This window comes from Pristiophorus japonicus, chromosome 5 (assembly GCF_044704955.1).
Source record: "Pristiophorus japonicus isolate sPriJap1 chromosome 5, sPriJap1.hap1, whole genome shotgun sequence".
NCBI classification, from domain to species: domain Eukaryota; kingdom Metazoa; phylum Chordata; class Chondrichthyes; family Pristiophoridae; genus Pristiophorus; species Pristiophorus japonicus.
The window spans coordinates 134,619,688-134,645,325 of NC_091981.1; the positions used below are offsets into that span (position 1 = coordinate 134,619,688).

The following is a 25,638-nucleotide window of genomic DNA, read 5'->3' on the forward strand; positions in this document are numbered from 1 at the left end:
GGTGGCCCAGTATTTGTCACTAAAATGGTTGCAGAGTTCGCAGCGGCCCTCCCATTTAACTGAAGGGGTGGAGGGAACACCTTAACATTGGTAGGAGTGCTCCGTTGTGGGCGGAAGGCATTTTCGGCCCCATAGAGTCAGAAAATGTGAATATATCTTCAATCCGATTAATTCTAAAGTCAACAGCTTTGTATTACGGGAGAGATCCGGATTACTTAGATCATTTTTCGATAATGTTCATTACATGCTAATATGACTCAAAAGGCAAAGGTTTGTGTGTATCCTGTGCTGAGCTCCGCAAAGACTCCCAAACTCAAAGGCCGAGACTTTCCCTAAAGCCCCTCAACGCCCAATTGCCACCCAGAAAAAAACGCTAACATTCTGCAACTAACGCTGGTGAAAATTTCCATAATTAAAGTAAAAAATATCACCCAGCAAGAAAATGGATCTTGCACCAATATTCTCAGTGGTTTCTCGGCGGTTAAAGGTGAAACTAGGTGAAACGGGCAGTATTTACCGAAATGAATGGTAAGTACTAAAATTTACTCTGAAACTGCGGTTGGGCCTCGGGATGGGGAAAATTCAAAAAATATTTTTTCAGTTAAACAAAAAATAAAAACTTATAAAACATTCTCAAGACACGTTTTAACGTAATCGCCGTTTTAGAATTTAAAAAATAATTTTTAAAAAGCTTTCTTTGCAGGAACTCACCTACTGCCCAGTTCCGGCAGCTTTTCATGGGCAGTGTGTATGGGTCCTCCGCTGAGGCAAAACTTAGATCCTGGCGGTTTTCTCGGTGGTGCATATGGGCAGTTTGCTACTCGGCAGTCCTTTCAAAATGTGGGTGGAACTCTTTAAAAAAATAAAGAGGAAACTTTCGCCGGGCGGTTTTACATCAAAAAACAGTTGTACCACCGAGAAAACCGCCGAAAATGAAGGCGAAAGTCTAGTCAAGGAAATAAAATAACCTGCTTCCTCAAAAACAAGTCCATAAATCTGCCACTGCCTGGTCTCTAGTGCCATTATTATTCAATCTAAGGCTTAAATGCTGCTAATTTGTGATCGCCATTGATTTTAATGGAGGCAGAGCTATTATAATTGCATTTTAGCTGTTTCTGGCAAGGGGTAATAGTTGAGTGGCACCAAGGTCCCAACAAATTATGTCATGGCCTACGGAATGGCATAGGTCACTCATGCCATAATATGCTGGAATTTGGGCATCACAATAATGGCATATGTCATAGATGCCCCACTACTATAATGCACGTTTTTAGCATATTCAGGGCCATTATTATTCATAGCTAAATGGCAGAACTTATAGCAATTTAGGAAGCAGATAAGTTGAGTTGGTTGGTGTGTAGGAGTTTCTCTCCAGTACAGATGAAGATGTTGAGAGATACAAAACTGGCATGTGGGAAGCTTAATATGAAAGTTTGTTAGTTTGTTGGCAGGCTTTCATGTTTTTGCCTCCAGATTTACAGTAATGTCATTTGTATTTCCATGGATACAGATAACAAGGTTGACACACTAGGGCTTATTTTGAGTATGCATATCTGGTGGGGAGCCACAATGCATTGCTAGTGGGTGAGGTCCTCATACTTGGCAAATCCATTATTTCAAGAGAATTCGGAAGGTAACACAGGACTGAATTTTAATGTGGAAGGCAGATGGGGGGGGGGCTCCATGAACGTAAGGAAACCCGGGAGAACGGGTTTCCTGCAGGCCTGCCGAATTTAACGGCAATGCTTGATTTGAAGTTCAGAGGCCTCGTGTTGCAGTCTCTGATTCCGGGGAATGGGTTAGACAGGGACCCTTAAGCCACTTACCTCCTGGATTCAGCAGTCCTCGCTGTGCTTTAGCTGGCAGGTTTCACGAGGTGTGCAAAACCCGACCAGCTACAGCTAAATTCAAAATGGAGGTCATAGGAGAGGCTGCCAGCCTCGTTATAAATATTTAAATAATTGACCCGCTTCCTGACAGCTGATTGACTGGCTGCCCCAGCCCACCATCCCCCACCCCGAACTCCCGCCGTCCGACCATCGTGAAAACTGGAAGTAGATGGGTTTAGGTTGGGATTCAGATTTTTAACACTTTAACCACCCCCAACCCCCACGTTCCCACTCATTTTTTTTAGGTTAAAATCTTCCCATAAATGTAGGTAAAACTACTGAGAATGCCAATAGGATTAAAATTCACACTTTAAAGTTGATTCCTCATTATTGCTGAATTTACTAATATTCAAAGATAAAATATAACATACTAGTAAACAGCTTACTCTGGAAGAGTTAATTAATTTGATGAATTCATCATCTTACCAGCACACAGACGCCCTTGGTGATATGGGCAAGAAAAGTCATCCAGCTCACAATATTTCCCAAACACTCTACCTAGCTTGGTCTGGTAGCATAAACATTCCCCACAGTTGCAGATCCCTCGATTACTGCAAGCAGGCTGTTCTTTATACTGTCGGCAATTTTCAATGAGACATTGTTCCTGGGGCAATTCTTTGCAAGAAGAATTAGTAACTCTGTCTTCACACTGGCAAAGTCTACAATCTGGGTCAAGCTCTTTATTGAAGCATCTTCTAGCAGTATGACCTTTCGGCCCTTTGCACTGACAAGCACAAATACTGCTTATAGAGATAACAGTTGTTTCATTGTATCCAACAGGTTTTAAAATGATGTATTTGTCTCCTTCATAACACTCTGTCACTCCAACTGTTATATTAAAAGAAACCTAAGCCAAGAAAAGAAAGTGGAAATTAGTGCTGGTAACGGAGCAGGTAAATACATTTTATTATACATTAATATTAAAAGGATTATTGTTTTTGTTCTTTGCATACAGCACTTTGTTTCATATGCCTGTTCAACCACAGCTCCAGAAACAAATTTGTTACATCCAAAAAGAAAGTACAGCACCCATTTTAATCACATCACTAAACTAAATGATGGAGTCATTGCTATATTCTATAATTCAATCAATTTCAAATTATTGGTTGGTAAAATGACCAGAAAAGTATTAAAAGTTTATCATAGAACAAAAAGATCATTCATTAGCATGTGCTGGGGAGGCCATGCTCTGACTCCATATAAGGTTTATTTTTCCTCCCACTTTTTGAGGAGAGAAACGAGATTGAATTACGTATAGACATTATATAGATTGTACAGCACAGGCCTGTCCACTCCATGCCAGTGTTTATGCTTCACACACCCTACTATCATCCCTCTTCATCTAACCCTATCAGCACAACCTTCTATTCTTTTCTCCCTCATGTGTTTATCTAGTTTCCACTTAAATGCATCTCTGCTATTTACCTCAACTACTCCTCACGGAAACTGTTCCTTAAGTAAGGGAAATTTATGGCTGTTGCTATATATGTTGACTTGTTGTTTGTGAAAGGATTCAACTGTTACACCCCGGATTATGTTATCATGTACAGGCAAACATACAAACTTGCATTCATATAGAGCTTTCCATGACCTCAGAACATCTTAAAGTGCTTCACAAATCATGAAGTATTTTGTGGCTGTCACATTCGCCTACTTTACAATGTAGGCAAATGAGGCAGCCAATTTTTGCACAGCAAGGTCCCACGAACATCAATGAAATCAATGGATAAATAATCTGTTTTACTGGTGTTGGCTGAGGGATAGATGGTGGATAAGACCCAGGGAGAACTCCCCTGCTCTTCTTTGAATCGTGTCATAGAATCTTTTACATCCTTCTGCGATGGCAGTCAGGGCCTCAGTTTAACATCTCATCCGAAAGGCAGCTCCCTACAAATTAGTTCAAGCAGCACCAGATTTTTGATTGACACTTAGACGACTAAGGCCCTAATATGGCAGGCAGGAAGCGTGCACACATTTCCAGCCAGAAATGTGCCGCCTGGCATATTGGATAAGGACAAACAAGATTCATCCTTTACCCTTGCCTAAAGCAGGCATTAGGCCTTTTAAGAAAGAAAGAGAGAAAGAAAGACTTGCATTTATATAGTGCCTTTCACGACCACCTGATGTCCCAAAGCACTTTACAGCCAATTAAGTACTTTTTGAAGTGTAGTCACTGTTGTAACATTGAAAACGCAGCAGCCAATTTGCACGCAGCAAGTTCCAACAAACAGTAGTGTGATAATGACCAGATTATTTGTTTTGGTGATCCAGGGATAACTCCCCTGCTCTTCTTTGAAATAATGGCATAGGATTTTTTAACGTTCACTTGAGAGAGCAGACGTTTAACGTCTCATCTGAAAGACAGCACCTCTGACAGTGCAGCATCTCCTCAGCATTGCACTGGAGTGTCAGCCTAGATTTATGTGCTCAAGTGCCTGGAGTGGGACTTGAACCCACAACCTTCTGACTCAGAGGCGATGGCGCTACCAACAGAGCCACGGCTGGCAAACGATGGGTTTAATGCCCGTTTTGAGGTCTCCTCTACAAGATATGTCTGCGGCAGCATGGGCTGCACTCAGGAAGACCAGCATGAGGGAAAGTAAGTAACTTGAAGTGGATCTAGGAGGAGCAGAGGCGCTCCTCTCATCCCCACATTAAAGGACCCGATTGCTGCACCCGACACCCCACCTCATGGGCGCTGCCCCGATCCCACCCACTGCCAGCTCCTGACACAGACCCGCTTGATCCCTGACACTGACCACCCCCCTCGGATTCCCAACACTGATCCTCGCGATCCCTGATACCGACCCCCCAGATCCCCAACACCGACTTCCCCGATCTCCAATCCCCGACACCAACTCCCCAATCCCCCAGACAACAAACAGCCCCGTTCCCCAAAACAGACCGCCCCTCGCCGATTACCAACACCGACCCCCCGATCCCCCCAATCTCCAACACTGACCCCCAGATCCCCGACCACCCCGACCCCGAACACCGACCCCCCCCCCGATCCGCGACCCTCGACCCCCCGATCCCCGACCCCCTAATCCCCGATCCCCCCAATCTCCAACACTGACCCCCCTAACCCCCGAATCCCCCCCCCGATCCCCGACCCCCTGAACCCCCCGATCCTCGACCCCCCGATCCCCAACACCGACCCCCCCTGATCCCTGACCCCCCGATCTCCGATCCCCGACCCCAACACCGACCTCCCACCGATCCTCAACCCCCCGATCACCCGATCACCCTGATCCCCCTGATCACTGACCCCCCAATCCCCGACCCTCGATCCCCTGTTCCCCAACACCGACCCCGAACACCGTCCCCCCTGACACCCGCCGATCACCGACCCCCCGGACCCCCCGATCCCCGGCCCCCCGATCTCCGATCCCCGACCCCCAACACCAACCCCCCGATTCCCGACCCCTCCAATCTCCGACCCCCAACATCAGATCCCCGACTCCCCAATACACAGATCCACGACCCCCCGATCCCCCCATCGCCCGACACCCCCGATCATCGATCCCCGATCCCCACCCCCGATCCCCGACACCCTGAACCCCCCAATCCACGTCCCCGACCCCCAACGCCGATCCCCCCAATCTCCGACCTCCCACACCGACCCCTGTGATCCCCAACCCCACAATCCCCGACCACCCCAATCCCCAACACTGACCCCCCAAATCCCCAAACCCCCCGATCCCCGACCCCGAACCCCCCTGATCCCGACCCCCGATCCTCGAGCCCCCCCGATTCCTGACACCCGATCCTTGACCCTCCGATCCCCAACACCGACCCCCCCGAACCCCGACCCCCCATCTCCGATCCCTGACCCCCAACACCAACCTCCCGATCACCGACCCCCCGATACACCGAACCCCGACCCCCCCGATACACCAATCGCCCCCATCCCCGACCCCCCAATCCCCGACCCCCTGAACCCCCCCAATCCCCGACCACCCCCGATCCCCAACACCAATCCCCCGATCCCCGACCCTCCCAATCCCCCGATCTCGGACTCCCCCGATCCCCGAACCCCCACATCACCCAACCCCCCAATCCCCATCCCCTGAACCCCCCTTTCCCTGATCCCCGACCTCCCAACACCGATCCCTCCGATCTCCGACCCCCTGAAACCCGACCCCCCAATCTCCAACACTGACACCCCCGATTCCCGACCCCCCGATCCCCAACACCGACCCCCCTGACACCCCCCGATCCCTGACCCCCCCGATCCCCGACTCTCGACCCCCCGATCCCCAACACTAATCCCCAACCCCACAATCTCCGATCCTCGACCCCCAACACCAACCCCCCCGATCCCCACCCCCGATCCCCGACCCCCTGATCACCCGACCTCCAACACCGATCCCACCGATCCCCGACCTCCCCAATAGAAACATAGAAACATAGAAAATAGGTGCAGGAGTAGGCCATTCGGCCCTTCTAGCCTGCACCGCCATTCAATGAGTTCATGGCTGAACATTCAACTTCAGTACCCCATTCCTGCTTTCTCGCCATACCCCTTGATCCCCCTAGCAGTAAGGACCTCATCTAACTCCTTTTTGAATATATTTAGTGAATTGGCCTCAACAACTTTCTGTGGTAGAGAATTCCACAGGTTCACCACTCTCTGGGTGAAGAAGTTCCTCCGCATCTCGGTCCTAAATGGCTTACCCCTTATCCTTAGACTGTGACCCCTGGTTCTGGACTTCCCCAACATTGGGAACATTCTTCCTGCATCTAACCTGTCTAACCCCGTCAGAATTTTATATGTTTCTATGAGGTCCCCTCTCATTCTTCTGAACTCCAGTGAATACAAGCCCAGTTGATCCAGTCTTTCTTGATAGGTCAGTCCCGCCATCCCGGGAATCAGTCTGGTGAACCTTCGCTGCACTCCCTCAATAGCAAGAATGTCCTTCCTCAGGTTAGGAGACCAAAACTGTACACAGTACTCCAGGTGTGGCCTCACCAATGCCCTGTACAACTGTAGCAACACCTCCCTGCCCCTGTACTCAAATCCCCTTGCTATGAAGGCCAACATGCCATTTGCTTTCTTAACCGCCTGCTGCACCTGCATGCCAACCTTCAATGACTGATGTACCATGACACCCAGGTCTCTTTGCACCTCCCCTTTTCCTAATCTGTCACCATTCAGATAATAGTCTGTCTCTCTGTTTTTACCACCAAAGTGGATAACCTCACATTTATCCACATTATACTTCATCTGCCATGCATTTGCCCAATCCCCAACACTGACCCCTCAGATCCCCGAACCCCCCCGATCTCCGACCACCCCGACCCCGAACACCGACCCCCCCGATCCCTGACCCCCCCGACCCGCGACCCCCAATCCTCGACTCCCCGATCCCCAACACTGATACCCCCCGATCCCCGACCCCCGATACTCGACCCCCCGATCCCCAACACCGACCCTCCCGATCCCCGACCTCCGATATCCAATCCCTGACCCCCAACATCAATCCCCCCGATCACCGACGCCTCGATCCTCGAACCCCCAATCTCCGACCCCCAACACCAACCCCCCCGATCCCCGACCGGATCCCCGACCCACCAACCCCTCGATCCCCACCCCCGATCCCCGACCCCCTGAACCCCCCAATCCCCCGACCTCCAACACCGATCCCACCGATCCCCGACCTCCCCAATCTCCAACACTGACCCCTTAGATCCCTGAACGCCCCCCGATCTCCGACCATCCCGACCTCGAACACCAACCCCCCCGATCCCCGACCCACCATCCCCCGACCCACCATCCCCCGACCCCCCCGATCCCCACCCCCTGATCCCCGACCCCTGAACCCCCTCAGTCCCCAACCCCCCCGATCCCCCTGATCCCCCACGATCACTGACCCCCAATCCCTAACACCGATCCCCCGATCCCCAATACCAATCCCCCGATCCCCGACCCCCAACACCAACCCCCCCCCGATCCCCGAACCCCCGATACACCGATCCCCGACATCCCCGATCCCCGACCCCTCCGAGCCCCGACCCCCCGATACACCAATCCCCGACCACTCCGATCCCCAACCCCCCAATACACCGATCCCCAACCCCCCAGATCCCCGACCCCCCCAGATCCCCGACCCCCCGATACACTGATCCCCGACCCCCCCGACTCCTGACCCTCGGATGCCATGATCACCAACCCCCCTAACCCCCGAATCCCCACCCCCCGATCCCCGACCCCCCTGAACCCCCCAATCCCCGACCCCCCAACCTCCAACACCGATCCCCCCGAACTCGACTCCCCCCGATCCCCGACCCCCCCCGATCTACAACACCAACCTCCCCCGATCTCCAACACCGACCCACCCCAATCCCCGAGCCCCCTATCCCCGACACTGACCTCCCGATCCACGACCCCTCGATCCACGACACTGACACCCCCAATCCACTTCCGATCCCACCCTACACCCCCCCCGATCCCCGATCCCCTTTGATACCCGACACTGATTCCCCCCCACACCCCCATGATCACTGACCAGACCGATTCCCGACACCGACTCGCCTGATCCCCGACACTGAGCCCCTCAACCCCGACACCCCTGATCTCCAACACCGACTCCATACGATCCCCAATACTGACCCCCCCGACCCCCAACTCCGACCCCCGATCCCTAACACTGACCTCCCCGACCCCGATCCCCAACACTGACCTGCGCGACCCGACACCGACCTCCCGACCCCCAACACTGACTCCATATGATCCCCGACCCAGGCCCCCCACCCGATCCCCGATCAAGGATCCCTGACCTGATCCCTGACCCAGACTACCATCCTCATGCCGACCCAGGCCACCATCCATACCCCTGACCAAGGCTCCCTTTGGACACCTCATCACCCTTTGATGGGGACATTAAAATGAGGCCCGAAGCCTAATATCTGGACAGTCTTAGGCCTCACAATTCAGGAGCGAAGCAGCATGAATTACACTCTCCATGTGCCCAAAAATGGTTGCGGCCCAGGGCCCAGTTTCTAGGTCAGCATTTCCAACGCTGCAGCCATCCCTCAGTACTCCACTAAAGTGTCAGCCTAGATTATGTACTCAAATATTTGAAGTGGGACTTGAATCCGCAACCTTCTGTCTCAAAGGCAAGAGTGCTGCCACTGAGCCAAGACTGACATGTATAACTTATGATTAAATATCGGGCACTATGAGCACACTCCTGAACACAAGCTGCTCAAACCGCTTATGGGTGTCACCAGCATCATTGTACCTGAGAGAATACTAAAGCTAGTCCCAAAACTTGCAACAGTAATGAGTCTCATTGTCAAGTGCATGCAGAAAACAAGCGCAGGCAGCGGAAAGAACGTGTGGCAAACCTGTCGCACCCACCCTTTCCCTCAACGACTGTCCCACCTGTGGCAGGGACTGCGGCTTTCCTTTTGGACTGTTCAGCCACCTAAGGATTCATTTTAAGAGTGCAAGCAAGTCTTCCTCGATTCTGAGGGACTGCCTATGAGGGAATGCCAATTTAAAACCGAGCTGAGCCAATTTAAAACCGAGTTGAGAAGGAATTTCTTCTCCCAGAGGGTTGTGAATCTGTGGAATTCTCTGCCCAAGGAAGCAGTTGAGGCTAGCTCATTGAATGTACTCAAATCACAGATAGATATATTTTTAACCAATAAGGGAATTAAGGGTTACGGGGAGCGGGCGGGTAAGTGGAGCTGAGTCCATGGTCAGATCAGCTATGATCTTATTGAATGGCGGAGCAGGCTCGAGGGGCTAGATGGCCTACTCCTGTTCCTAATTCTTATGTTCTTATGTTCTAATGATGACGGTTTCATATTACAGTGGGGATATAAATGTACCTTTATCAATGATGTACTACGTTGTTGTGAGTAACAAGATGTAGATAATTTACAATGTTACCTTTGTTAATTATTAAGCTTTCATTGAAAATCAAGGTCACATAAAATCAATTCAGCATGTGCTTTGTCATGGAAAATTTATACTGGGAAATTTTTCTACAAACAAACTGGTTAAAGTTCAATTTGGTTTGATATGAACTCTATGCCAGAACTGGGTATTTAAACATTCCATGCTGATTACTGCAAATATTCACAAATCATTTTTTAAAAGCTCAATTACCTCCTGTACCCAGTGCAATTGGAGACTATGATTTAGCTGTTTAAACTAAATGACAGACTCCAGGCCTAACCTCTATTGGGCAGGAGGCGGAAGGAGGGAGCACTTCATTCTCCTGATGGAAATGGTCAGAAGCCCAAACTATGGCACACACTCTACATATTGGTATGTCAAAATTGCATGGTGACCTTATTTTCATCACACCCTTCGATTTGCAACTAATGCGAATGACCTGCGCTGGTGGGAGCCTGGGCCACCACTTCACAGCACCCACCCACCAAAATGTCAGTAACCGGGATGCTAATGGGAATGGAGTGGTAAGTGCTGCACCACTGTATGCATTGCACTGCTGCCCACTTCCCACTGATAAAAATTGTTCCCTCAATACAAATCCTGAAGCACTCTATGCTAGCCCAGGAAAACTGAACTTTTATTTAGTCTTTAAATTCCCAGGACCCTGGGTCTGAATGCAGCAAGACCCTCCCCATCTTCTGCAATAACTTTTGTGGGTTGGGGACCTGTCCGATGTACAGGCAGTTTTAACTCCATTCATGTTACACCCAACCAGTTATCCCATTTTCACCTCCACAGGATTTTGTCACGCTATTAGGGGAATTGCATCATTCAATTCCATACTAGCTGACAACAAACAAATTCTAAAAGCTCAACTATGCCAATAAACCAAATGACATGACTTAGTGTTACAGCATTAAACTGACTGCAGTAGCTTAAAGTCTTTGTGGTCAGGAAGTTGATAATATTTTGGGAAGTTGATAACATTTTGTCCAAGTCAGCATGGATTTATGAAAGGGAAATCATACTTGACGAATCTTCTGGAATTTTTTGAGGATGTAACTAGCAGAGTGGACAAGGGAGAATCAGTGGATATGGTGCATTTGGACTTTCAAAAGACTTTTGACAAGGTCCCGCACAAGAGATTGGTATGCAAAGCGCATGGTATTGGGGGTAATATACCGACGTGGATAGAGAACTGGTTGTCAGACAAGAAGCAGAGAGTCGGGATAAACGAGTCCTTTTCAGAATGGCAGGCAGTGACTAGTGGAGTGCCGCAGGGCTCAGTGCTGGGACCCCAGCTCTTTACAATATACATTAACGATTTGGATGAAGGAATTGAGTGTAATATCTTCAGGTTTTCAGATGACACTAAACTGGGTGGTGGTGTGAGCTGTGAGGGGGACGCTAAGAGGCTGCAGGGTGACTTGGACAGGTTAGGTGAGTGGGCAAATGCATGGCACATGCAGTGTAATGTGGATAAATGTGAGGTTATCCATTTTGGGGGCAAAAACATGAAGGCGGAATATTATCTGAAAGGCGGCAGATTAGGAAAAGGGGAGGTGCAACGAGACCTGGGTGTCATGGTTCATCAGTCATTGAAGGTTGGCATGCAGGTACAGCAGGTGGTGAAGAAAGCAAATGGTATGTTGGCCTTCATAGCTAGGGGATTTGAGTATAGGAGCAGGGAGGTCTTACTGCAGTTGTACAGGGCCTTAGTGAGGCCTCACTTGGAATATTGTGTTCAGTTTTGGTCTCCTAATCTGAGGAAGGACGTTCTTGATATTGAGGAAGTGCAGCGAAGGTTCACCAGACTGATTCCACGGATGGCTGGACTGACATATGAGGAGAGACTGGATCAACTGGACCTATATTCACTGGAGTTTAGAAGGATGAGAGGGGATCTCATAGAAACATATAAGATTCTGACGGGATTGGACAGGTTAGATGCGGGAAGAATGTTCCCGATGTTGGGGAAGTCCAGAACCAAGGAACATAGTCTTAGGATAAGGGGTAGGCCATTTAGGACTGAGATGAGGAGAAACTTCTTCACTCAGAGAGTTGTTAACCTGTGGAATTCCCTGCCGCAGAGAGTTGTTGATACCAGTTCATTGGACATATTCAAGAGGGAGTTAGATATGGCCCTTACGGCTAAGGGGATCAAGGGGTATGGAGAGAAAGCAGGAAAGGGGTACTGAGGGAATGATCAGCCATGATCTTATTGAATGGCGATGCAGGCTCGAAGGGCCAAATGGCCTACTCCTGCACCTATTTTCTATGTTTCTATGTTTCTAAGGACATATATGGTGCCATGCAGAGTGTCAATGTAGACTATATGTAGAATCCTGACACTTGGTAAAACTGGACAGTCCTCCCTCACTGATGAACAGTATTCATATGGAAGGCAATGAACCGCCTAGTTCAATGCAAGCGATTATTTTAGGTAAGTAATGTATGGCTCTTTGGTTGTAAATGACAGATGTCTCCTGATACAGTTTGGGAGGACAGTAAATCATAAAAGTTGCTGGCTGGCTGCAGTTATGGGAGCCAATTTTCCCCAAGCACTTTTTTTTGGCACATTTACCTTAAATGCGGCGACTTTGCACGCTGGAAACGGGGCCGAAAAAAAGGGCCCCCATCCTGCCCGCTCTGCCGACTCTCCTGCGTCCCAGTGTGGCGTAGCTAGTTAAGTGAGGGGCAGAGCAACAGGCCAGCGCAGAAAGCACTGCCAGCAGCTGCACGCATGCGCAGTGAAGTCTGCGCGCATGCTTCTCGCCCTCCCAATGTGTCCTGCGGGCTGTGAGCAGGACCCGATGCTCGCAGCCCCTATCCCCGGCCGAAGGGACGCCCCGATCTCGTCGAATCCTATCCCCGGCCAATCTCCTCCCGCACCGGCCGGCCTGCTGACTTCCCAGGCCGAGGTAGGACTTCAGTTTTATTTTTTATTTATTGATGGTTGTGCTTGAGAGTTTTGATTCGGGGGGGGGTGGCAGGCCGAGGGGTGTGGGGGGGAGGAAAGTTTTTGCGGGGGGGGAGAGGAGATAGAGTGTTTTGATCGGGGGGGGGGGCGGGGGGGGGGCGAGGGGACTTTTAAAAAAAAACTTGATTCTGGCATAAAGATAGGACTTCTATTTTTTATTTGTTATTGATTGATTGCTTATTACTTTTTGTGGTTTGTTTAGTGCTTTGTAAGTCTTGGTGCAGGTCCTCTCAGCTTCCTTCTGTTTTTTATTTGTTATTGAAAGCTTATTTTTGTGCTTTGTTTAGTGCTTTGTAAGTGTTGGTGCTTTAAATGTACTAACCTGCATTGAATTCTTAACTGCCCGCAATGTTTTTCAGAGTTGGCCACATACGCTGACCTAAGTCGATTTGGAGTAAGTTTTAGCTGGCCAAAGTGGCATAAATATCCAAAACTGGCGTAAGTGTCTGGGAACACACCCTTTTGAAAAAAAAAATGAACTAAAAAAATATCATACCTAACTGACTTACTCTGGAGCAAATTTTTGGGGGAAAATGGCATTTTTTTTTAAACTTACGCCAGAAAAAACAACTTACTCCAAAAAAATTGATGCAAGTCATGGCCAAAATTGGGCCCATGGTCACTGCCATGCTAAATACATTGCTCGGTTAGGTCGGAGTGCACACTTGTTAAAGAACCCAGCTGATTGTCCTTCCATTTAAAATAAGTTCCTAGAAGGAAAATCAGATAGGCTCCTTTACAGTAGTGTGCACCAACCTGCCTGATTGTCTGATATTCACTGTGCCCAGGCAATCCAGTGCACCAGGGCACAAACCCAGAAAAATCTCCCTTCACATATATTTTCTGATTTAGACAGAAAAATAGATCCCACCGATGCAGCAAAGCCATGTTTTCCCATTTTACTCAATTAGCCTAAGAGTAGGCAGGAAAACATCATTTGAAGGGTGATTACGCTAAAGTCCACAAAGTGCTTATGATTGTAATACGTTAAGATCAATGTTCTGTCTACTGTAAATTGAAACACAAGATAGATATAAGAAAGAAAGCCTTGCATTTATATAGTGCCTTTCATGACCACCGGACTTCTCAAAGTGCTTTACAGCCAATTAAGTACTTTCAGAAAGCCATGAAGAAAATCGCAAACCCATACATGATGACATGTATTGATGTTTCAACGGAGGTGAAGCAACAACCCTCCCCAGAGATTACACTGGAATCTGGTCAGTGATAACATTTTCAAAACCAACACTGATGGGAGAAAGCACTAAAGCCATTAATTCATATCGTTAGTTTATATATAAACAAAAGACGAATGGTCTGGTGATTTACATAGCACCTCATCAAATCCAGTCTCTCACTGCAAGGCTCTTGCATGAAATAAACAGATGGAAAAAGTCTTCTGTTCCTGAAAATTACTGCCATGTAACTATACCTATATTCAAAAGGTGGTGACTGCTGATTTACCAGCTTAGTGTGTGCAATGATGGTATAGCGGTGAGCATAGCTGCCTTCTAACCAGCTGATCAGGGTTTAATTCTCAACACTATCAATAGGTGCTTTTTTAACAACATCAGTCTTGGCTCAGTGGTAGCAACAACAATTAAAAATTTGCATTTATATAATGCCTTTCAAGTAGTAAAACATCCCAACGTGCTTCACAGGAGCATTAACAAACAAAATTTGACACTGAGCCATATGAGAAGATATTAGGGCAGATGACCAAAAGCTTGATCAAAGAGGTAGCATCTTAGAGGTAGAAATGTGGAGAGGTTTCGGGAGGGAATTCCAGAGCTTAAGGCCGAGACAGCTGAAAGCATGGGCACCAATGGCAGAGCGATTAAAATCAGGGATGCGGTTACAGAGGTAGGGAGGGGCGAGGCCACAAGGATGAGAATTTTAAAATTGAGGCGTTGCTTAACCGAGAGCTAATGTAGGTCATTGAGCACAGGGGTGATCTGTTGCATCTTACATCTAAGTCAGAAGGTCATAGATTCAAGCTCCACTCCAGTGGCTTGAGCACATAATGTGCTTTATGTCATGTATCTTACATGGGCACTGCTGGTACTATATCTAGATGTGCCATCAGAGGGCACAGCAGTGGGATACTCATAGGTTACCTGTACAGATGTGCCTGGCCTAGTATAAAAGGCAGGCCACCTGGTGTGATCCTCACTCTGGAGTTAACTAATAAAGGACTAAGGTCACTACAGTTCAAGTACAACACACTGCCATGTGGAATCATTGTTAGAGCAGCTAAGGACACAACAACTGGCGACGAGAATAGGAACTTTCATGCGAAAATGGCTACCCTTGGTACGTTGCAGCAGTTCGCTGATGGTGATGATTGGGACATCTTGTGGAGAGGCTAGAACCCTTTTTTACAGCAAATGACCTGGCAGGAGACGACCAGGCCACGCTGGCTGATAAGCGCCACGATATCCTACTGACCAGTTGTGGGCCCAACGTCTATGGCCTAGTCAGGGACTTGCTGACACCACGAAGACAACAGCCAAGTCATACAAGGAGCTCATAACCCTGATCCAGGAGCAACTCAAGCCCAAGGAGAGCATCCTTACAACCAGACACCGGTCCTATATCCACCAACGGCCCGAAGGCCAGGAAATCGCTAAGTACGCCGCAGGCCTCAGGAGGCTGACGGCACCGTATGAGTTCGGCACCCATCTCAAAGAAGCGCTGCGGGACATTTTTGTCATTTGCATTGGCCATGAGGGCCTTCTTCACAAGCTACTGTCGGCAGATACCACAGTCACACTGCAGAAGGCAATCTCTGTGAGCCAGTCATTCATGACCTTGACCTGCGGCTCCAGGCAGATGTCTCACCCTCAGGACTCAAACCCGCCAGGTATTGTGCACAGAGTGGCACCGTTCAGGAGCTGGATTGTAGAGCGCACATCCTCTCAGGGGAGAGAGAACAGGTCCCCGAATCCCTTAATTCAGAGTCCATCGAGGGGGGCTAATCGAGTAGCACCATGCTGGCGTTGCGGAGGGAAACACAGAGCTCACCAGTGCTGTTTTAAATACTATGATTGCAAAGGCTGCAAGACAAAGGGCCACCTCCAGCGAATGTGTAAGAGAAATAGGACTCAGTGTGTCGATGAGGAGTCTGCAGATGGCCATGAATCCAGAGTGGATTACGGATCGTTAGACAGAGAGGCAGCCCAGTCCCGTGGGGAGGTACACAGCATGTTTACCTGCACCACCGAGTGCTCCCTGCTGAAGATGGAAGTCGAGATAGAGGGAAGTCCAGTCTTCATGGAAGTGGGCACGGGGGTGAGCCAGTCAGTGATGAATCAAGGAGCCTTTGAGAGGCTATGGGACAATTCGGTTGAACGACCCGAGTTGGCCCCGGCTCAGGCAAAGCTGCGCACCTACACCAATAAAATCATCCCAGTCATTGGTAGTGCGAATGTAAAGGTACTCCATGATGGCGCGGTGCACAAGTTACCTCTGTGGATTGTTGCAGGTGATGGACCAACGCTGCTCGGCAGAAGGTGGATGGAGAAGATCCAGTGGAAATGGGAAGATTTCACCCCTCCAGCGATCGAAGCCCTCTGCACTCAGAGGCAAAGCAAGCCCTCACTTGAGGGTGGACCCAGCACCAGAGAGCAGACCAGCACGACACCCGTGACACAGACCACCCAGCATGATTGCGTGGAGATGATCCAGCTGAGACAACCCGATCACACCTTCCAGGCTCTAGTGGCAGGACTCCGGAGGAAGAAAATTGGATCCAGAAGTGACTTCCCAACTGCGGAGGCAGAATCCGGGGAGAAGAGGATCGCCGCAGTCGACATCGTGGACGAAGCAAAGATGGCGCCCGCACCACAAGGTGATGCGCTGAAGACAAAGATGGCTGCGGCCAGACCACGAGATGCAGCGCTGATGGAGCAATACATGGCACCAAACGGAGAAGCAGATTGGGGTAAAGCAAGCAAGGTTCTCTTAAAGGAGCCAGCAACCCACCACAATTAAAAGGACAGTTGCACACAATTAAGCAACATAACAAAAATTGTAAGTTAAAGACTAAAAGCGTAATGGATTATGTAAAGTGTGTAGCTGACCATGTAAAATGTGTAACCGATAATCGGAATTGTATACATGCAACCAGCGAGGAAAAGTCGCGCGATTATGTACAATGTGTGATTGATGATTTGAACTGTGCATAGGCAACCAGCGAGGAAAAGTCGCGCGATCGCGATCGGACCCCTAGAGTGTCCATCATAAGTAAAGAAAAGCTGTGCGATGCAGGATTCCCACCACACGCAGCCAATGCAGCGGGCAGACTCCCATCGGGGGCACACAGGTCCAGCGAGCTACCCAATGCCGTAGCCTGCGTCCCGGGGACCAGAGTCAGGCACCATAAAGTGTGGCCACAAGCAGCCAACACACACGAGCTGCGAAGCAGGTGACCTCAGCAGGGCAAAGGCACCGGTAGTGATACCATGCCCTGGATCGGCTCCATCTCTCAGGCAACCGACAGCACCAACAGCCACGAGCCTGAAGGAGCAGACTGCCCCAAGGCCATACCCCCAAATACCCATGGTCACCCGCCACTGTTCCCCCAGAGGAAACAAGCAGCAGCCAGGATTACGAACCAAGCGACGCTCAGGCCAGCGAGTCAGCAGTTCTCTGTGCACTACTAGACGACAGCCCCTCAGGGAGCAGCTGGGACCGAGGGCGTAAAGAAAGGACAGGGGGTCACAGATGTCCGTGAATCTGCCTGCCACTAGGGACCATGGCAACAGCTCCGAGAGCGGGCTATGTGAGCCAACCGGCTTCCCACTGCCAGCATCGGGCACTGAACCGCCACCAGACTGCAGGGACACCAACCAGCAGCTCTGGAACTAGCCGTCCTTATGCACCGGTCACGGAAACACACAAAAAAAAACAATGAAATGCAAAACCCACTCACCTGAACTTGTAGGTACATGAATGCCAAGAGCCTCCACCACACCAACGTGGGAAGAGGGAGAGAATGGAGTGGTCAGGAACACACACACAGACAAACAGCAACCATCAGCACACTATTGCACCAATGACCCACCCAAGGTTGAGCCGGGCTGCTAGAGGTCCATCAGACAGAACCCACATAGAGCTAAGCCCAAAACATAGTTAATGCAGAGGCGATTTGTACTGAGGGTTCAGGGGGGAGTGATGTCATGTATTTTACATGGCCACTGTTGGTACTATATCTAGGTGTGCCACCAGAGGGCACAGCAGTGGGAGACTCATAGGTTACCTGTACAGGTGTGCCTGGCCTAGTATAAAAGGCAGGCCACCAGGTGTGATCCTCACTCTGGAGTTAACTAATAAAGAACTAAGGTCACTTCAGTTCAAGTACTACACACTGCCTCGTGGAGTCACTGTTAGAGCATCTAAGGACACAACAGTTTACACCAGTGCAGTACAAAGGGAGTGCGGCATTGTCGGAAGTTTTGTCTTTCAGATGAAATATTAAATCAAGATCCCATGGCACTACTTGAAGAAAAGCAAAGGAGTGTCCTGGTGTCCTGGCCAACATTTTTCCCTCAACAAATACACTCACAATGGATTATCTGGCCATTTACCTCATTGCTGTTTGTGGGACCTTGTTGTGCACAGATTGAGTGCCACGTTGCCTAAATTACAAAAGTTACTTCACTTTAAAAGTAATTCATTAATTATGAAGCACTTTGGGTTATCCTGAGGTTTTGAAAGGTGCTATATAAATGCAAGTTTTTTCTTTATTTACAAAAGGGTGATTCTGCAAACTCACCTCACAAAATTGCAAGTATATAGGGCCCAAGTTTCCACACGCACCTAGAACGGCGCAGTCCCGACCTGGACGCCCGTTTTTCGCGCCACAAAGTGCGCCTAAAAAAATCCTCCGTATTCTCCACTTACCTGCAGGTCCTCTGGCCCTCGGTGCAGCCAGCACGAGCTGTGGGGGGGCGGAGCCAGGTCCCTGCGCTGAAAACAGTGCCGGGACCTCTGCACATGCGCACTACAGTCGGCACGCAAGTGCAGTAGCTCCAGGCGCCCGAAGCACGCAGCCCCGAGCCCTGGCCGAATGGCCTCACTGGGGCTGCGTGAATAAGGCTCCTTCCACGGCCAGCTCCTGCTTCCCCCCCCACCCCCGACCAGACCCGACAACCGCTCCCCCCCCCGCCGCCCCTGCCTCCGGACCCGACCCGACCCCCCCCCCGCCCCGACTGGACCCGACCCGACTCGACCACCCCCCCCACCCCCGACTGGATCCGACCTGACCTCCCCCTCCCCGACCTGACCTCTCCGACCTGACCTCCCCCTCCCTCTCTCTCCCCCTTTTCCCCCCTCCCTCTCTCTCCCCCTCTCTCTCCCTCCCTCCCTCTCTCTCCCCCTCTCTCTCCCTCCCTCCCTCCCTCTCCCCCTCTCTCTCCCTCCCTCCCTCCCTCTCCCCCTCTCTCTCCCTCCCTCCCTCCCTCTCCCCCTCTCTCTCCCTCCCTCCCTCCCTCTCTCTCCCTCCCTCCCTCCCCCCCTCCCCCCCTCCGTCCCCCCGACCCGAACCGAACCGAACCTCCCCGACCTGACCCGACCCGACGCCACCTACCTGTAAATCTGGTGCTGGGGACGGGCCCTGCCCGAAGTCTCGGGCCGGCCCGTTCAGCCTTCGGTCCCGAAAGGCCTGTCTGAAGCACTTTCACACAGGTAGGAAGATGGTTTATTTAATCTTTTCTTTTCTTATAAATGTTTATTCAGGTTGGATTTATTTGTATAATATTTGTATAAGTATAAATAAGGATTTATTATAGAATTTAATGAGTTCCCTTCCCCCCCCCCGCCTCATTCTGGACGCCTAATTTGTAACCTGCGCCTGATTTTTTAATGTGTAGAACAGGTTTTTTCAGTTCTACAAAAATCTTCACTTGCTCCTTTCTAAGTTAGTTTGGAGTACGTTTTCACTGTGGAAACTTTGAAATCAGGCGTCAGTGGCCGGACATGCCCCCTTTTGAAGAAAAAATTCTGTTCCAAAGTGGAACTGTTCTACCTGACTAGAACTGCAGAAAAAAAATGTGGAGAATTGCGATTTCTAAGATAGTCCGTTCTCCACCAGTTGCTCCTAAAAATCAGGCGCAAATCATGTGGAAACTTGGGCCCATAGTCTGTGATTTTCCATCCATTAAAAGGAATTAACAGAAAATCAGACTGCAAGCCCATGATTCCCTGAGATGCACTTCCTGCAAGCACCAATGTCAACGGGGAGTGCCAGATTATGGAATCGACCCTAACATTAAGACCACAAATTTGTACTGGAATGTATAGGGGACAAATCTCCTGTGCAGACCTACAAATAAGAGAACTCCTATCTAATATCTGTGCTGACAATGGGTACAAATACAAATGAGGAAATGTTTAGCTCTTCTGGAAAAGTTTTTTTCCCCCCAATCTCATGGACATAAAAAAACTATAAAGTGCAAGAAGAAAGTTTACAAATTTGTTTTCTTACCAATTATATGTAAATCAAATCAAGACATATACTGAGCAGTCATAATAAATTTGCCTCATTCTTCCTAATAACTAAAGTTTAAAGTTTAAATGTAAATAGCTGCCACCCAAATGATCAAGCTTTCAAGAAACATACTACCCAGAGATAATGAAAACTAAGTCACTCAAAGGCAAAACATGCGCTGTCTCTGTGGCATGTATTGTGTAATCCAAGGGAGCATAAATTGATTTAAAATTAACAGTATGTAGCATTGTGTAGAATTTCACTTCAAGTACAAAGCTTACTGTATCACTGGCTTTCACATTTCTGCACTTATTTTGGCCTGGAAGTTTGGTCCCATCAGGACAGATTGCAGTAATGTTCACATAGACCCCATTGATGTGGTTGTCCACCTGCAGTTCTACTTCAGAAAGCAATGTCTGTATAAAAAACAAGACACAAAAAAGAAAAATCACTCAATTACCCACCAACTGTAATTTTGTGGTTTTATACACAGTGAAACAAGCTGAATGACTCTGTGAGCAAAAGCTTTGTGGTACAAATAAATCCTTCTTAAAATGCAACACTGTTCTACTTAACAGAAATCAGCACAGAGATGAATGATCTACCACATTCGTATTAATTGTTTAGTACTTTCTGGAAATTCATCCAAAGTATAAATCTTCAATGGCTCTTTGTATTTGAAATGTGAAGTGGAAGCGATATTCTGTTAAAGCTTTTTCAAAAACAGTTCAGACAAGTTCACAGTAGAATTCAGGGATAAATTTCAGTTCTTCAGCAGTGCCGATACAGAACGTCACAGACTGGAGTTGCATATCAGAAATCAGGTAGACATCCCAATGCCCAGCAGACACTCCCAACACACGAGAGATGTAAATGTATCCATCTAACTCACAGACAGACCTAACATATGAAACATGTAAAATCATATGAAAGGAAAAGTGGGAAAATATCATGAGACCTGTCAAGTCCACCCCACCTTCACCCTCCAACGCTAACCCCTGAAAGAAACAAAAAGAGAAAACACCTATGGTCAATTAAGGAAAAAACTCAAGAAATTCCTCTCCAATTCCCTAAGCCAATTAAGCCAAACTAAAGGAGATGGCAGTAGCCCGTAACTTCTCACTATCTCCGCTAATTAGTAAATTACTCTCTGTAACCTGGAATGTCCTCTACTCTCAGCAATGTGCAGACTTTCCCTTCTAAAGGACTGCAGCAAATCGATACAGACTGCATGTTTCAGTAGTCTGTTCCAGAGAATGATGACTCTGCAAAAAGAATTACTGTTTGGTATGTAACCTAACTCTTTGATTAAGGGTTTTATATGCATGTCTCCAGTTCTACAATCCCTAAGTATCCCAAATAACCTATCAGCCACATTGTATCCAATCTCTTCACCATTTTAAATAGACCCCTTCTATGCCTGTGTTTCTTTAAACTAAATAGCCCTAATTCTTCAAAAAACTCATGATAAATAAGAACCCTAAGACTAGGTATTATTCGAGTCACTGGCTCTCCCGGGCTCCACCAAAATAATCTGAATTGCTGCCACCCTGGGAGCACCCCTTCTTCCTCCAGGGAAGGCCAGCAACCCCCCTCAGCGCTTGTTTAGCTGCCAGCTGGACCAGCCCTATTTTAGCCAACCAATGAGCTGCATCAGAATCCCTGTTCGGTGCCCCGTTATAAATAAGGCCAAGCCTCAAAATCATGGCCACCATTATGACGCACATATCGGCAACCAGCAATTAAAGGTAGTCCCAAAATATGTTGTGGAGTTCCAGGATTTTAACCCAGCAACAATGAAGGAACTGTAATATATTTCCATGTCAGGATGGTGCGTGACTTGGAGGAGATCTTGGAGGTAACGGTGTTCCCATGCACTTTGTGCCCTTGTCCTTCTAGGTGGTGCTTTTACCAATCGATTACAGACAGTGTGATTTCAAAGCAGTTTCAACTACCCATTTTTCTGTTGACTTACTAATACGTATTAACAAAAAATGTATTATACATTGGTTATGCAATGGCAACATTCTGTAGCACAAGTATTTTAGTGCTGCTATTCTACTTTGGGTGTCTTTAAGGACACAAATGGCATACTTGTTAACTAACTTGCGCTGCAGCCGGTTACTAACCAGGTGGTGCACCATTTGTGTCTGGAAGTGTTAGTTAGAAACATTTTACCAGAAACATTATTTTTAGCTGAACACGTGCACAATGGCAAGAGGTGTTCAGGCACAAAAACAAAGCCACACAATTTGACCAATCAGCTTATGTTTATGAAAATTTAGCCCAGCTGAATTTACCTGCTTTTATAACAGAAACAGCAGTGCAATGTGTAATGGGTATTTCATGAGCAATAAAGTCATGAATGGATTAGGATCGGCCTTACAGGTGCAGACATTTATTGTACCACATTGTTAACAGTGCATTTGCATTGTGATAACCATGTATAATACATACAGTAAGTCAACAGAAAAATGGGTAGTTGAAACTGTGAGATTTCACACTCTATATTCTACACGGAAAAGGCATTTGACAAGGTACTACATAATAGACTTGTTAAAAAAATTGAAGCCCATGGTGTTAAAGGTTAGTGGCAGTGTGGATACAAAATTGGCTATGGGACAGAAAGCAGAGAGTTGCGGTGAACAGTTGTTTTTCAGACTGGAGGGATTTATACAGTGGTGTTCCCCACGGATCAGTGTTAGGACCACTGCTCTTTTTGATGTATATTAATGAACTGGATTTGGGTATACAGGGTATAATGTCAAAATTTCCACTTGACATGTAACTTGGAAATGTAGTAAACAATGAGAAGGAAAGCAACAGACTTCAGCAGGAAATAGAGAAGCCAAAATTGCTCCTTTCTATAAGGCCTGAAAGCGGCGGCCATGGGTCGGTGCGGACTGGCCACTAAGTGTCCGCAGAGGGACCGCCATTTTAGAAATTGCCCTTGCTCAGTTTTGGAGAGGTGTAGGGCACCACCGCGCCCATTTTCCCGCTGCGTCGTGCAGGCACCGACCCCTTACCGATTGGTAGTGACCCCTTCCTGAAATTGCCCCGTGCGAGCGGCACTGCCACCGGTTGGTGCCACTGACAGCTTTTGCTGTCGGTGCCCTTTCTGTGACTTGGCAGCGCGGCCGCCCTTAAAGGGGAGGTGGCGCTGCCGACAACTCCATGCTTGTTTTGTCGGTTGACTGCCAGGTCGGGACAACAATTACGCCCGCGGGTTTGGCCAGGCGCCAACAGGCAGCCTGGCACCCCCTCTTGCGTTCCAGGCCACTGGCTCAGCCGAAACCCTCCCTGGTGGCCAAGTGTTTGCCACTGAAGTGGCTGCAGAGTTCGCAGCAGCCCTCCCCTTTAACTGAAGGGGAGAGACGTAACGCGCCAGCGCGATGACGTCATCAGTGCGGCGCTGATGCTTTGGAGAGTCGGTCACTCTGGCCCGCCCCCACTTCCACCCCGATGATGAGGCCACTTCTGCCCCGCTCCAAAAAAAGTATTGTGATGAATTCCTCCGGATTGACTGTCCCATGCATTGGGGCAACCAAACACTTCAAGAGTAGTAGATGCGACTTGTTTTGGGCAGTGGGCAGTTACAGCTACAGACAGTTTAAAAAAAATTACTTATCAATTCACAGGTTGTGGGCATCGTTGGCAAGACCAGCATTTATTGCCCATCCCTAATTGCCCTCGAGAAGGTGGTAGTGGTGGCGAGCTGCTTTCTTGAACCACTACAGTCTGTGTGGTGAAAGTACTCACACAGTGCTCTTAAGGAGTTCCTGGATTTTGACACAGTGATGATGAAGGAACATTTATGTATTTCCAAGTTAGGATGATGTGTGACTTGGAGGGGAACTTGGAGGTGATGGTGTTCCCATGCGCCTACTTCCCTTGTCCTTCTAGGTGGTAGATGTTGCGGGTTTAGAAGGTGCTGTCCAAAAAGACTTGGTGAGTTGCTACAGTCCATCTTGTGGGTGGTGCACCCTGCAGCCACAGTACGCCAGTGGTGGAGGGAGTGCATGTTTAAGGCGGTGGATGGGAAGCCGATCAATCGGGCTGCTTTGTCCTGGATGGTGTCAAGCTTCTAGATTGTTGTTGGAGCTACACTCATCCAGGCAAGTGGAGAGTATTGCATCACATTCCTGACGTGTCTTGTAGATGGTGAAAAGGCTTTGGGGAGTCAGGAGGTGAGTCACTTACCGAAGGATACCTAGTCACTGACCTGCTCTTGTGGCGATAGTATTTATGTGGCTGATCCAGTTAAGTTTCTGGTCAATGGTGAACCCCCTTGATAGTGGGGGATTCGACGATGGTAATGCCATTGAATGTTAAAGGGAGGTGGTTAGACTATTGCTTGTTGTAGATGGTCATTGTCTGGCACTTGTGTGGTGCAAATGTTAATTTCCACTTATCATCCCAAGCCTGAATGTCATCCAGATCTTGCTGCATGTGGGCATGGACTGCTCCATTATCTGAGGAATTGCAAATGGAACCGAGCAATCATTCGCGAGCATCCAGAGGGTTCTTATGTTTTTATAACCAAAGGCAACATGAGGAAAAAAAATTTTTACACAGTGAGTTTTATGATCTGGAATGCACTATCTGATAGGGTGGAAGCAGATTCAATAGCAATCTTCAAAAGGGAACTGGGTAAATACTTGAAGGGGAAAAAATTGCAGGGCTGTGGGGAAGGAGCAGGGGTGTGGGACTAATTGGACAGGTCTTCCAAGGAGCAGGCACGATGATCCACGTGGTCTCCTTCTGTGCTGTATCATTCTATGATTCTAAGAAGCACTTTACAAAGGAGAGGAAGAATAGTTTTTTTTCTGAAATTCCACTGACTTTTCAACATGGGCGGGGTGGGGGTGGGGGGCGGCGTGGGGGTGTAGTCATTTGGTATTTTGTTTAAATATCAAGGTCTGGAAATTGGAGGTGGTAGCCCTGGCCGTTAAGGCCTGTTTTGGAGACTAGTTAGGCCACAGCTGGAGTACTGTGTGTAATACTGGTCACTACATTACAGGAAAGATGTGATTGCACTGGAGAGGGTATAGAGGAGATTTACGAGGATGTTGCCGGGAGTAGAGAATCTTAGCTATGAGGAAAGATTGCATAGGCTGGGTTTATTTTCCTTGGAACAGAGGAGGCTGAGGGGAGACCTTATTGAGGTGTATAAAAATTATGAGGAGCCTAGATAAAGTGGATAGAAAGGACCTGTTTCCCTTGGCAGAGGTGGCAAAAACCAGGGGGCATAAATTTAAAGTAATTGGTAGAAGGTTAAGAGGGGATTTGAGGGGAAATTTCTTCATCCAGAGGGTTGTGGGGGTCTGGAATTCACTGCCTGAAAGGGTGGTAGAGGCAGAAACCCTCACCA

The 25,638-nt window shown here is 48.5% G+C and overlaps 1 protein-coding gene across 1 annotated transcript in view; it reads right to left on the reverse strand.

Annotated features, from left to right (window-relative positions):
* itgb8 (integrin, beta 8) overlaps window positions 1-25,638 on the reverse strand; it is a 129,484-nt gene that overhangs the window by 44,739 nt on the left and 59,107 nt on the right. Inside the window, exons 9-10 of the mRNA XM_070880990.1 lie at window positions 20,549-20,683; window positions 2,316-2,736 (exon numbers count right to left, since the gene is read on the reverse strand). Coding sequence (XP_070737091.1) covers window positions 2,316-2,736; window positions 20,549-20,683 — 556 coding nt within the window. The remainder of the gene's footprint in view (window positions 1-2,315; window positions 2,737-20,548; window positions 20,684-25,638) is intronic.